General features: G+C 59.3%; 1 protein-coding gene across 1 annotated transcript in view; it reads left to right on the forward strand.

The window, feature by feature from the left end:
* The window catches only part of MLPH (melanophilin), a 42019-nt gene extending 28390 nt beyond the window's left edge, over positions 1-13629 (forward strand). The window contains exons 9-16 of the mRNA XM_045794042.2: positions 1165-1304; positions 5018-5203; positions 5467-5622; positions 7086-7178; positions 7786-7857; positions 9425-9482; positions 11542-11642; positions 13094-13629. Coding sequence (XP_045649998.2) covers positions 1165-1304; positions 5018-5203; positions 5467-5622; positions 7086-7178; positions 7786-7857; positions 9425-9482; positions 11542-11642; positions 13094-13120 — 833 coding nt within the window. The 3' untranslated portion in view covers positions 13121-13629. The remainder of the gene's footprint in view (positions 1-1164; positions 1305-5017; positions 5204-5466; positions 5623-7085; positions 7179-7785; positions 7858-9424; positions 9483-11541; positions 11643-13093) is intronic.

The following is a 13629-nucleotide window of genomic DNA, read 5'->3' on the forward strand; positions in this document are numbered from 1 at the left end:
CCCCGCGCCGTAATCCCACACCACCGTGAGGATGCGGGCAGGGCGGCAGGTGGGGAGGGAGCTGAGGGAGACAGAGTTGCTGACCAACCAGCGCAGTTTTCAGCTCATCCCTTAAACTGGGAGCGTCTCACGGAGACATGTAGGAGCCTGACGGCCAGTGCTAGCCCGAGATGCATCAGACAGCCCACAGGTGCACCATCTGAGGGTTGGTGGCACGTGGCATGCCACCCCGCTTAGCCGCTGTGACTCGGTTTCTCCTCACTGCGAAGAGGGCTTCATGCCTAACGTGCGGCATGGTTGTAGGCACTAAATGAGATCGTAGTTTCACAAACATATCGGCTTAGAACAGCGCACCTGCCTCCTATCCCCGTGGCCGGAAGTCGGGCACGGCCTCACGGCGTCCTCAGTGCACAGCCTCCCTGGCTGACACCAGCAGGGCACAGGGCTGGGGTCTCACTGGAGCTCGGGGCCTCTCGCAGGCTCGTGCAGGTGCTTGGCAGGACTCACTGAGCCAGTGGGGGCTGGTGCTGTGGACAACAGACGCGGCTGTGCACGGGGACTCGCCGGGGCGGGAGCTCCTGTGCGGTCAGCCCCGGCCGCAGCCCTCTCCCCCTCCGCCTCCCCGGGCAGTGTGTGCGGTGCCATCCAGGCTGCCTGGAGCCCCAGGGAGAGGGACCATATGGTGAGTCCGTGGGAATAGTCAGCTTCCCCCCGACTGGAGCCCAGGATGAGCGTTTCCGGGCACGCTGTAGGTGACCCGTGCCCACGTAAAGGCATGAGAAAGAGCCCGGAGTGACCAGTGTGGAAAGACTTCCCGAAGTCCCCTCCACTCGTGGACGCTCCCTGGGCCCCACATCGGCCACCCTCTGGGCACACGGATTCGGGTGGTGGAATTCTGTGTGCTGTGATCATCCGGCCGATGTGGCTCTCTGCTCCTCTGGCCCCCCAAGAGTGCTGGGCAGGGACCTGTTCCCTGAAGCTCCGTGTGAGGGCTTGTGGCCCGTCCGTTCTGACTTTGAGCTAAGGTTCTCCGCTCCCTCACCTCAGGGGCTGTAATCACATCTTTGGTTTATGTCATCTCTTGTTTTTCTTTATTGGGAAAAACGTGTCCACTGGCTCCCAGCTTTTCGCTCTGAATAATTCGAACCCTCTCTCACTCCAAAGGGACGAGCGTCGTGGGGAGTGAGCAGCTCCCCTCCCAGTATCTGGCCGACGTGGACACCTCCGATGACGAGAGCACCCGGGCTCCCAGCGCCACCTCCCAGCATCCCAGATGGAGAGGCCGCGCTCCGTCCCAGAGCCAGGTAAGGCGGCGGCGAACAGTTCCTTCCACGCCAAGTCAAATCAGTGAAATCAAAGCTGTCGGTACTTTAAAACTGCAAGTGTGCACAGGCCTGCGTAGCCCACATGCGTGCGATCTCGTCAGAATATCCGCTGTTTTATTGACATGAAGTTCACATGACATAAAGCTCGCCATCCTGCAGCGGACATTCACTGCGCGTAGTGCTTTGACATCGTGCAGCCGCCACCTCTATCCGTCCCAAAGCTCATCGCCCCAAAGGGAACCTGATCCGTGAGCAGTCTCTCCCGTCCCCTCCCTCCGGCCGCAGGCGACCACCAGCCTGCTTCCTGTGTCCTGGCTTCGCCTATTCTGGGCATTCAGTGTAGATAGAAGCACTGACTGTGTGGCTTTCGTGCCTAGCTTCCTGCACACAGCGTCCCATCTTCGAGGTCCGTCCACGTTGTAGCTTGTGCCCGTGCTTGATTCCTTTGGACGCAAATACTCACTTCGTACTCGATCGAGTATTCTGTCATTTACAAGAGGAGGAAATACTCCATTATTTTATGCCTTTAGCAGACGTTATGCAGATTTTAAGAAAATTGAACTTAGAATACATAACACCTGTAAAGTGGTGAGACTCGCTCACGTTGTAGACCCCGACTGACGACATAAGTCACAAGATTCCTCTGAGTGCCCCACGTTCCCTCCGCTGAATTTAAACCGTGGTCCCGCTAACTGATGTAGGTCTGAGCAAATACACTTCACTGGGGCAAAGGCAACAATGCTTTATACGAGGCTGATACAGACTCACCAAAGACCCGGGAAGGCCTGACTCCTACGGAGGAGATAGTGGGATTGGGGCCGTTTGTAAGTGAGCCACCCAGAGGCAGGAAACCGGGAGGAGAGCCCTACTCTGGACGGAGAATCCGGGATGTAGCTCAGCCATGGCTGGTCTCAGGCACATTTTCAGGAGCCAGAACTGATGCGTGGCTCAGAGCTCCTCCCGGGACCCTCCCTGCAGGACGTTTGAGGGGTGGGGGATGCCCCTGTGGAGCTTCCCTTCCAGGGACCCAGGGACTGACTGAGCTCTGGGCTGTCAGGTAGAAGGACTCACCGATGCTGAGCGTGCTCAGAAATGGCGGAAAGCAGCTGGGCGCGTGCAGCCGTGCTTGACGCAGTTCTAGACGCAGGGGGAGGGGCAGGGGACCCGAGAGGCTGGAGAGGAGCCAGAGCTGGGAGGGGCTGTTCTGCAGGGAGCTAGGGCCTTCCCCAGCCCCTTACCCCTCTGTGCACTCAGACAACCCAGGGGGAGCGTCGTCTAACACAGCCGCAGCCCACACCTGCAGCTAAAACTCCTGGCTGTCACTCCACCAGCACCATGCACGGCCATCCGTGGCCAGTGGCGCTGCCCAGCAGGGCCCGGGCTTTGCTGAACCCTCTATCCCAGCAGCAGATGTGCCCACAGGGGGCAGGACCTGCACGAGGCAGGTGGGATGCCAGCCACTCCTCAGTCTCCACTAATGTAGGAAAGGTTAGAGGCTCTTCCAACTTCCGTCCTCTCACCGAGCCCCTAGGAAACGATCTGCCAAAAACCAGCAGCAGACTTGTGGGAGGAGCCTTTCTTCGCATGGCTTTTGAGAAATCGGTGTGTGTTTTTTGTTTTAAAAATTGATTGGGCTCAGTGATGTCTGCAGAACAGAAATGTGGAGTCTCTCCCTCTCCAGAGTCCGTGCCCTCAGGCACAGCTGACTCTCTCTCCTGAAATGTCACCCAGAAGCTTCCTACAGCCAGTGGGCTAGAAGTTCCCTGTGCCCACCCTCCATCTCCGGAAGAAGTGTGCTCTCCCTCTGCCCTGAGCACAACAGGGTGTGAAAGGCCCTGAGAAGGTCTGCAGTGAAAGCCATCTATCATTCTCTACCCAGGGTGGCTCACACTTCTTGGGGCCTGAACCCCCTTTTATGGAATAACGAGGAAAACACTACATAGGGAAGTGACCTTTGATCAGACCAGGGCTCAGCCCCCGGGAGGACTGGAGATGGTGGTGGAGGGGCAGTGAGGCCAGGGCAGGGACCTCCCTGTGTGGCAGAGCCACAGTGGGCAGAGGAGCCCCCAGTCAGAAGACAGGACAATAAAGACTAGAATTGTCTATTTTCAGTACGTTTTTAACAACTTCAGTAACTTCCAGTAAAATTCATGCCCCGGCATCCAGCCCCACTGGCACCCGCCCTGCTTCCCGCCTCCTTGAGCAATTCCCTGTCTCGTGCTGAGAGCTCGTCTCCGACTCCACTTCCACCAGCAGCTCACCCCGCATGCGTCCCACGCATCTTTGTGTAAAGGCAAGTGGGCAGCAGGCCCGGTGCGCCGGGGAAAACCCAGGGCAGACTCTGACGGGGTCTCTGCGAGGGGCCGTGGCTCCGTGCTGCCCCTCAGCTCCTGCCGCTCCACCAGCCCCAGATGAGAACTTTCAGTTCCTTGTCTTGGGGTGCTTTTCTTTCTCACTCTGGGGGTGACGCTGGACAGTGACCGTGTCGGGCACTGGTGGGGTCATGCTCTTCTTCTCGGGGGTCTGCCGTGGCGGCCAGTGTCCTACGCACACCATACTCTCCGGGAGACAGAAGCAGTCCGTGCACACTCCCCCGGCCCGGCGTCGATCCCCGCCTCTCCGCCCAGTGCAGCCAGAGGGGGCCTCAGTTACCAGCAGCCACTCCGCGTCCTCACTGAGACCCTTGTGCTGACGTTGCTCCGCGTTCCGTTCTGCGGGCAAATGTGCCCCCGCGAAACCCTCGGTGCTGTGAAGATCAAACTAATTACCCGCCGAACAAAGCGGAAGCATCCTCCCGCTCCTCAAGTGCCGTTTCCCTTTGAAAACAAGGTGAGCCACGGAGAGATAATGGCAGGAAAGACGCACCTGCTGGGCTTGGAAGAAAACGGAAGAATTGATTTTCTCAGGTCCCAGCCTGGGCGCTAACAGACTCTGGTGACTCAGGGAAGAGGAAGTTGTACTTTAGTCACTTGACGTTGTTACCTGGAGCCTCTTGGCCCACAAGACCCAAGGCTCTTGCCAGCTAACGATTTTTGGTTCCAGCAGCCTGGCTTAATGAATTGGCGCCTTCCTGTGCTGATCAGGAGTGGTGGTGACAGCAGCCACCCCACGGTCATGACGCGTCATACCTTTCAGATTTAGCTTCCTTGTCTTGCTGAAGTTGTCACCTCTTCTTCTGTGCTCACCCCTTACCGCTCTTCTGCAACTACTGCCAGCTTTTGCTTGGTGTTCTGGAACTCTCGGTGTCAAAATGAGCTTCACACTCCCCTTCCTGGGTCACATTGCACATGGCGGCCTTAGCGTTCCTTCCAGTGCTTGGGAATTTGGTGCTTCTGAGGTGATGGGCCCCACATTCCTGCTGGTGGCAGTGGGATCTGTCCTCCAGCTACTCCCTCGGCTTGGGGACCCCATTTAGGGTCGGAGGGAAAAACTGTCCTCCCGTGGTAGAAGTGTCCACGAAGCAAAGTTCAGTGTCTTGCTCACAAACGGTGGGCCTTTGGCCTGGGTGGCAACAGGATCACCTGAGAGCCCCACCCTGCAGAGCCTGGTTCCCGAGGGCCAGGACTGGCCCTAGCATGGGCACCGCGGGCAAGCTCTTCCGGAGAAGGGATGGAGACTTCTCCCAGAGCCCTGCCTCTGAGCCCAGTGCACACAGATGATCAGCTGAACGCAGATCTGTTTGTTTGTTTCAGCGTCTCACTGGCTGCGAGCCCACAGATGCCGACAGAGAAGAAGAGACCCTCAGGAGGAAGCTGGAGGAGCTGACCAGCCACATCAGTGACCAGGGGGCCTCATCCGAGGAGGAGGGGAGCAAGGAGAAAGAGGCAGAACTGGACAGGAGCTCCTCCATCAAGGACCTCCCCGGGGCAGCTCCAGAGGTCAGTCCGGCCAAGTAGGCTCGGCAGGACCTGGGCAGAGGTAGGGCCAGGAGTCAAGAGTTTGTGACTAAGCCACTGGCCCACCCCAGGCAGCCAGCCAATGCCAGGTGGGCACCAGGCCCCAACAAGAGCTGCATGGGATGCTTAGCCCCCGGCTGGCCAGCTGGTCAACCAGCCCCAAGTTCGGAGGAAAGAGTGTCATAGGATGGGTCCGTCTTGGGGAAGGGCCTGCTGGCGTCATGTTCCATGCTTCCCTCTCCTAGGTGAGCGTGGCTGCAGGCCAGACATACAGACAGGAAACCACCCCCCAGGACCCTCAGGACCTTGTGCAGCCCGGCAGGACCGCAGACAAGAAGCTGCTGGAGCTGGAGGACGGAGTGGCCCTCACAGCCTCCGAGGTTCAGCAGGTGGAGAATGAGGTAACACCAGCCCCAGGGGCGGGGACTCCCCAAGTGGAATCGTGGTGGGCCCAAAGTTCTGGCAGCTGTGGACAGTGCCTCTGAAGCTCCGAAACAGGAGCTTGGGGGTTTCCATGGGAATTGCCCACCCCACCATCCTGCCTTCGTCCCATTTGCCTTGGTGAGAGGCAGGCAGGGTTTTCAGCCCTACAGGAATGATGCTGCCGCTTACCCCGCCCTGTCCCAGGAGGAAGGGGCTTCTCCAGAAGCAGGCTCACGTTCTAGGCAGCCCTGGGGCTCTGGACCCTCGGACGCTAGGGGCATCCTCTGAGGCCGAGTGTTGGGCCAGGACTTGAGTTCGGGTGAGGGTTGTGTCGGTAGTGTACAAAGGACAGAGCCGGGGCCTCTCAGGGACAGCCGAGGGGACTGGGCTCGGCTTTGCCCTCCCCCCAGGGGCCCCCAGAAAAAAGAGGGTCTTCCCCTCAGGCTGCAAGGGGAGCCTGCACCGACGGCCCCTTCTCGCGTCTGCTCATCAGCAGGTGCCCCCGAGGAGTAAGGAGCACGTCTCCAGAGCTGTGCTCATGAAGGGGCCAAGCCAGCCCGAGGCCCTGCATTCCTTTATTCCTTCTTGCTTGGCAGACAATTTTCAAACTCCTGAAAATGGCAGGACACAAAAGACACGGCTGCTGCATTCTTAGATGGGGCTCCTGCCTTCGTGGGGCTTCTGCTTTCCTGGGAGGGGACAGAGGATAAGCCAACGATCAAGGAGCTCAGTTCTTGAAGCCAGCTGTGTTGACAGGAAGTGAGGGTGGCTCGGGGGAGCCCCCAGGTGGGCTGCTCAGGAAGGGATATTACAAGAAGAAGGCAGCGTACATGTTCAAGGGTCCTGGGGTGGTCTTGAACTTGGCATGTTCAGGAATGAGCAGTGAAACCCTGAGCCTGGGGCAGAGGGAGTGAGGGGGAGAGGGTGGGAGGCAGGCCCAAGAGGAGGGCAGAGTCCAGAGAGCCTTTGGAGGCATCAGAACAGGGGTGATGGGGCCTTGTTTGTATTTCCAAAAGTTTCCTCTGGCTGCTATGGGGGCCAGGGGTGGGGACTGATTTACAATGATGTCAGGAAGGCAGGCTCTGCCAGACACCAGGCAAGACTTTGCGCATGGTATAACCCTGTCCCTTAGAGCTTTGGTGACACTGTCCCATCACTGCCCCTCCTTCCATCCCTGGGGGGAACCAGATTTCCTGATATACCAGAAAATGTGCGGAGCCCCCCTCCTCCTGCCTGGGGGTGACCCACAAGGAACAGCAGCCCCCTCCCCAACAACTGTGAAAGATGCATAAAAACGGGCCCCCAGGAAGCATGTCTTTTGGGACCCCCATCTTAAGGGAACCGTAACAAAATTGGTGAACGGGCAGCTGCTCTTCCTGGACTGTGACGTCGAGTTGGCGCATCAGAGTGACGTCCGTGTGTCCGTCCTTTTTCCTGCCAGGTTTCCAACATCAAGTCCAAGATTGCCGCCTTGCAGGCTGCAGGACTCACGGTGAAGCCGTCGGGAAAGCCCCGGGGGAAATCCAACCTCCCGGTGAGTGCGGGGGCCCCAGCACCGGGCTTTGTGCCCGGAGCCCCAGCCACCCCAGCCTCCCAGCGGGGGCCGCCCTGGGGGCCTGAAGCCAGGAGACCGCCAGCCTGGCTGGGTGCGACTGGAACAGATTCCCCAGGGACGGCAGGGAGGGGGCTGGCCCCCAACCCCCGCAGCAGGTCTAGGACCAACATCCTTCTCCCCAGAGTCCAGCCGGGGCCCCCAGGCCAGTCACACTGCTGGGATAACCTGGCAGGTGAACGCCGGGTGGTCCCGGGACAGCCCCATGTCCAGGTGCAGGTGATAACAGGACGCCCAGTATGTTTGAACTTCAGATGAATGACATGTCATTTTTGAGTGTAAGTATATCCCGGGCGATACTTGGAACATACTTATGAACAGAGCATATCTGTTGTTTATGTGAACGTCAAAGCTAACCGGCTGTTCTGGGTGTTACTTTGCTGAACCTGGCAGCCCAGGCCGCAGAGGGCTGTCCCTGAGTTCCTGGCCCCGTGTTCAAGGAGAAAGGCCATCCCTCTGTCCTGCTGGCCCCCTGTGACGGGGGTCAAACAAACAGTCCTCAGGTACAGGCTTCTTCCTTGTCCTCCAGATATTTCTCCCCCGACTCGCTGGGAGATTGGACGAGAGTCCTAAGGATCCGAACGCAGACCCTTCGGAGGAGGTACGTGTCCCTCTGAGAGTAAGAGATTCTGCAGCTCTTCTAGAAGCATGACAAGCCCGGGGAGCGGCGGGGCTGGCGCGTAGAGACGGTGCAAGCCCGGCCAGCCCCGCAGGGCCGCTTCCTCAGAGGCGCGCACTGGGACAGGGTTGGTGTCAGGGTGTTTGGTGGGGAAATCCGGGAAAACCCCGCTGGGGAGCGGGAAGGTGGGACAGAGAGGGAAGGAGGCAAGCAAGCCTCCCACCTCGGCAAACCCCACGCAAGGTACCTTTGGCTCAGAGTGACGCATCGGGAGTTGTCCCGTGTGGAGGCGAGGAGGCTGCGTGGACCCCTCCACGCCCATCAGTCATGGATGACGTCCGTTCTGGGCTCTTCTCCCTGGCCCTGCGCAGGCGGGCGGGCTCCCAGCCTGGGGACAGGCCCCATCTGGGAGATGCAGGTGCCGGCTGTAGCAGTGGACATACCAGGGTTGGTGTGCGTGCGGCGTCACGGGGACCAGGGCTGTGGGAGACCGTGGCCGCATTCACAGCGTGCAGGGAAGGTGCCGGACGGGAGGGAGCCCGATCTCCAAGGTGCAGGTGGTGTGGTTAGGGGTGCGGTGGGAGGCACTATCCCCAGGGCCCCCAAAAGAGTGGCGTCTTCCCAGTCCTGCTTGCTGCCTGATGCCCCCTAGGTGCCATAGCGAACACGCGGTCACTTCTGTGTATCGTGACAATGACGCTGGGTAGCTCTCTATGGTTAAAAACTGTGTTTTCCCCCTCCTTACATTTGAGGTTTACAAACCTAGTGAGGAAGCATTGGGATTAACACTGTCGTCCAGATGAGCAAACCCAAGCACAGGGACGTTGACATCCTTGATTGAAATCGCGCAGAGCATAAATGACAGAGGGGTCTCAGCATGGACCCCCTGGCCCTGACTTCGCACCCTCTTCTGGTGGCCATGGTGCTTCCTGACTGGCTCAGGGAAGCCCAGCCACAGGTGCAGCCCACAAAGCCAACCGGGCAGAATCCCAGGGCACCTGACGGTGGGAAGATTTCCAGGGGAGTGAGGCCACCTGCTCATGCCCAGAGAGGCAAAACAGGGAGGGACAACCCCATCACGGAGAGGCAGTCAACAGCAGAGTGAGAGTGAGGGAGAGGCGTGGGGACCAACAGCCATGGGAGCTGGGGACACGGGAGGAGTAGGTCATCTCCCAATAACCCCGAGAAGGGGCTGCTGGCCCATTTTACAGGTGAGTTCAGAGAGGACACCCAGTCGTCCGCATCACGGGGGTGGGGGAGTGGTACCTGCATTTGAACCTAGGTCTGCGGGGCTGAGATGCGTGCTCTCCCTGCCCTCCCACCCACCGTTGACAAACGTAAGCATCTTTTATGCTCTGACATTTGGGGCCTCAGTTACCGATACCGTGTATTTTAATATTGACAAGTTTCCAATATTGCCAAGGCACAGAAGACAGCCGACCGGGTTCACTAGAATCTGGAAGAACGGTGAGAAGTCCCCATTTAACTCTCAGGGCTTCCAAAAGTTACAGCAATTTAGTGAAGCCCAGAGATGTCTTCTTTCTTCTAGGCGATGACGGAGCCCTATCTTCTCAGAAGGAAGTTCAGTCATTCCCTGAAAAGTCAAGGTAAGAGTTCGCAGCGGCTTCCCTCATCCCCGAGGGCCTGGGAGATGAGCTCGAGGGTGTGAAAGGGGCCAGTGGGGATTCTGCGTTTCTGTGTAATTCCTGGGGCGCTGCATCTCACGCCCCGCAGCCTGAAGGACGCTCCCGAACCTCTGTCAGCAAGCATCCTGGTGGGTTGGTGTTCCGGAATCCGGTGTGTTGAGCGTGCAGGGGGCTGGCGCCGGTGTTTTCCCCGGTTTGCATTGTAAATCACTCTCAGGGTTAGGTAAGCAGCTCCCCACCTTCTCGTGCAAGCACGGAACTTAGCTTCCCTTCATGTCTCAGTGGTGACAAGGACACGAACTTTGTTCCGGGGGAACAGGAAGGAAGGCCTGGCTGCCTCTGCACAGCCGGGCTCTGAGGGAATCGTGTGCTTCTGCATTGCTTCCCTTACAGCCCGACCTCGGGTCACCAGAGGGAGGCAGCCCCGTTCCCGGGTCAGGGTCCAGTCCCTCCGCTGCTCTGTCAGGCCTCTGAGCCGCTGTGGTGTCTCCTCTTGTCCCCGTATCTGATTTCTGTCCTCACCACCCCATCGTTACAGCTCTCCCCACAGCCACAGTCGCAGTGAGAAGCTCTCTTTGTGTTCCTCTTCTGCTCCCGAACAATCGTTGGCTCCCACCTGCCTGCAGAATGAGTGGGATTTCTTAGCGCAGCCTTCCAGAGCCTCACTTTCTGCCCCACACGGGATCCCTGGATGGACAGCTGTCACAGGCACATGGGGGTCTCTGAGCGCTCTGTGCAAACACACCTCTGTACCTTTGCCTGGGCCGGGCCTTCTGCCCAGAGCACTCCTCGCTCCCTTTCCTACCCACATCTGCCTTCTGAAGGCCAAGTGCAGTGTCCCCTCCCAGGAGGTTCTCCACCACCTCCAGAACATTCTTGTCACCACCTCCTCGGGGCACGTTTTGTACAACCCTGTTTGCACCCAGCTCCCCTCCGTGCAGCCCCTTCTTTGCACCCCAGAGCTCCCCGTACCCAGGCAGGTCAGGCCAGAAACAGAGCTGGCCCCGAGGCCCTTTGAGGCAAATCCCTGACTCAGGGCCACAAGCCGGGTGACGAACCTTGTCAGCGGGGCCGGGAGGAGACTCTCGGAGTGCATGCACCACGAGCTTCCAGCAGGCCTCGTGGCTACCACCCAAGGGAGGGATCACAGTCACAGTGGGAGGACACGGGGCAAGCGCCTGTGTCAGTCCGCGGCCTCTCACCTGGTCCCAGTCCCGCTGGAGCTGGCGGGCTTTCCAGGGGCTAACAGGCCTGGCTGCGGCTGCGGGTCCCCACACGCGTCTCCGGCCACCATGGCCAGCCTCAGTGGAGCGGCTTCTCACCCGTGTGCCAGACGTCCGTCCCCACACGGGAAGGATTCCCTGCCCCGTAGCTGGGATCGCTGGGCTAGCAGTTCCCTCCGTAGAGTTTGGTCCAAGAGCAGGAAGGTGTGGCAAATTCCAACACCACGTTCTCTGCCCAAAAATGGAACCCTGAGCTCGTTCGCCAGCCCCCCTGTGAAAACGCGACACACAGCCCTATTGCGTGGCCTCTGCCAACTTCCATGGTGGAAACATTTCCACCGTGGCTGATGTCAAGCTGCCGTGTCACAGGACATGGGGCTGGGCAGAGGAGACGTGGCCCGGCATCCCCCCCCAAGGAGCAGGTGCATGTCAGGGAGGGCCCCCACGACACCTGCCAGAGGAGGAAGGCCACTGGCTGCCCAGCCCCAGGATTTGCTCACTTGTGCTCGTGAACACAAACGGTTGATTAGGATGTGAGACCAAATGCCCCAACGACATGACTGAAGCCCTGGGTGGGGGGAGACCCTCCGTTCCAAGGGGCAGAGTCCCCACCCCCCCAGGCCCATGGCACATCACAGAATCAAAGAAAAGGTAATGGCATTTTGTGTTTCACTCGAGGGAGCGTTTCTGGACCCACCGTGAGATAGGATTGTAATGCTTGCTCCGAGGCAGGGGAGAAAGAATTGGACTGAACTGTGCGTTTGCACAACTGCTGACACACTTCTGTGCCCCTGAAGGTAAAGACGGAGCCTCCTTTCCTCGGCAGTCAGTGTACCGTGGATCCCTGACCCAGAGAAACCCCAACAGCAGGAAGGGGGTGGCCAACCACAGCTTTGCGGTAAGCTTGACTCTCCCCTCCTGAAGTGGCTTGAAAATGCCTAGACCTGTCAGATTTACGTGTTGGTGCTAAGACGCCAGAGCAGAGAAAACGGGGATGAACTCACCAGTAGAGTGAAATCAGCAAAAGATTTAAAGAAAAATTGAAAACATTTCTTAAAGATGCCAGAATATACCAGTGATAGGGGTCTCTGCTTACCTTGGGGTGGGTCTTGGCTTGGGGAAGGGGACCATCCGTGACAGAGAGGACACTCGGGGGAGGGACCGCCCGCACGCAAGAGAGGACACTCTCCTCACAGCCCCAGCAGCTCAGCAGTGCTGTGAAGGTCGTTCAGCAAACCACACGTGCGGATGCCGGGGTCAGGGCTGTCCCCCAGGTCCCGTGGGAGAGGACACTCTGCAGAACGAGCTTCCCGGGTTCCTCCAGACCCCAGGAAGTGTCAGGCTGCACCAAGAGGGTGGTGGTCCCGGTTCCCGCAGAAGTGCATTCTGAGGCCCGTCCTGGCAGCACCTCACGGGACCCCGGGGGAGGCCCCAGCTCCCCCCGCGTGGGCGCCGCCTGCCCAAGGCCGCCCCAGCAGCGCCTTGCAAACGTGGCTGCGTGACAGCTCAGAAGAGCTCATCTCTTGGGAGCTCAGGGTCACACCCACGTCCTGGGGCCAGGCATGCTGACTCAGTGCAGTGGCCGCCGTCAAAGCCCGAACCCCCGCAACCCCGCTGGCTCTCCCCTCCCACCCCCACCAGTGCTTGATTCTCCCCGTGAACTCCAGTTTTAAAAAGGGTTTCCAAGCATCTCATGCTGGGGACACGTGAGTACAGGGAACAGGCTGTTCCTGACCGTGTGGGCTGTGCTGGCCAACAGGGACGTGGGTGACACCGCCATCGTTAGGTTGCCTGATGAGGGGACGAGGGGACGTGAGTAGGGGGAGATGGCAAAGGGTAGAGGTGCCGCAGGCCCCACCTTAACCAGAAGGAGGTGTCGGGACTGTGGTCAGAGCGTGGCCATCCCCGACGGAGGGCCGATGACCATTAATAAGAAACTGGCCAACAGGGACTTGAAAATCTTCATGCTTTCAAGTTGGAATACAGCTCGCTGTGTTTCAGAGCCTTAAATTCTCGGGTACTTTCCGTCTGTCCGCACGCCCCTCAGGAGGGACCGGTGCCGCTGACCCAGCGTCAGAGCTGCGGGAGCAGGGGCAGAGACGCTGTGCGGAAGCCCCACGGGCCTGACCCGCACCTTCTGACCAACGCGTTCCTGTGTCTGCGTGTTGCTGTGTGCACTCCTGTGTGTGTGTGCACGCGCGTATGTCTGTGTGCCCACGCGTGTCTGTGTGTGTCTGTGTGCCCACACTCGTGTGTCCGTGTGTGTGCCCACGCGTGTCTGTGCGTGTGTGTGTCCGTGTGCACACCCATCTGTGCACAACTATGTGTGTGTATATTTGTGCTCCACAGAAACCTGTGATGACCCACCGGCCCTGAAGGAGGAGGTTTGCCGGAACAGGACGGAGCGACCAGCGGCCCCAGCCTTCGCTTTCCCGCACCGCAGCGTCCCGCCCCTGCAGCCGCCCCGCACTCCGGCCGCACGCCGTCCGGGGAGAGACAGCACGCGGCGCCGTCCATAAGGGAGCCCCGCCTGCGAGGGCACAGCGTTCTCAGACCCTCCGCTCCTCATCGTGTTCGCGGACGACCTCCACCACCACCCCTGCCGGCCTGCTCTGATCCGTGAGAAACATCTAAGCGGACACGTCTTTCCTGTAAGACGGTGTTAAACTTTTTGAAGGACACAAAGAAAAACGTTCTCAGTGTGATCTTTTAGCCCTTTCCCTGCTGACTCCACGCAGCGGCTGTGCTGTGTGCATGCTACACGGTGTCGGAGCCGCGGGCGTGCACGTATCTGTGTGTGTGTGCATGTGTGTGCACATTTCTGTGTGCGCGTGTGTGCATGTGTGTATGTGTGCGTGTGCATGTGTGCACGCACGTTTCTGTGT

The sequence above is a fragment of the Ursus americanus genome, chromosome 1 (genome assembly GCF_024610735.1).
Source record: "Ursus americanus isolate L20-20 chromosome 1, mUrsAme1.1.p, whole genome shotgun sequence".
NCBI lineage: Eukaryota > Metazoa > Chordata > Mammalia > Carnivora > Ursidae > Ursus > Ursus americanus.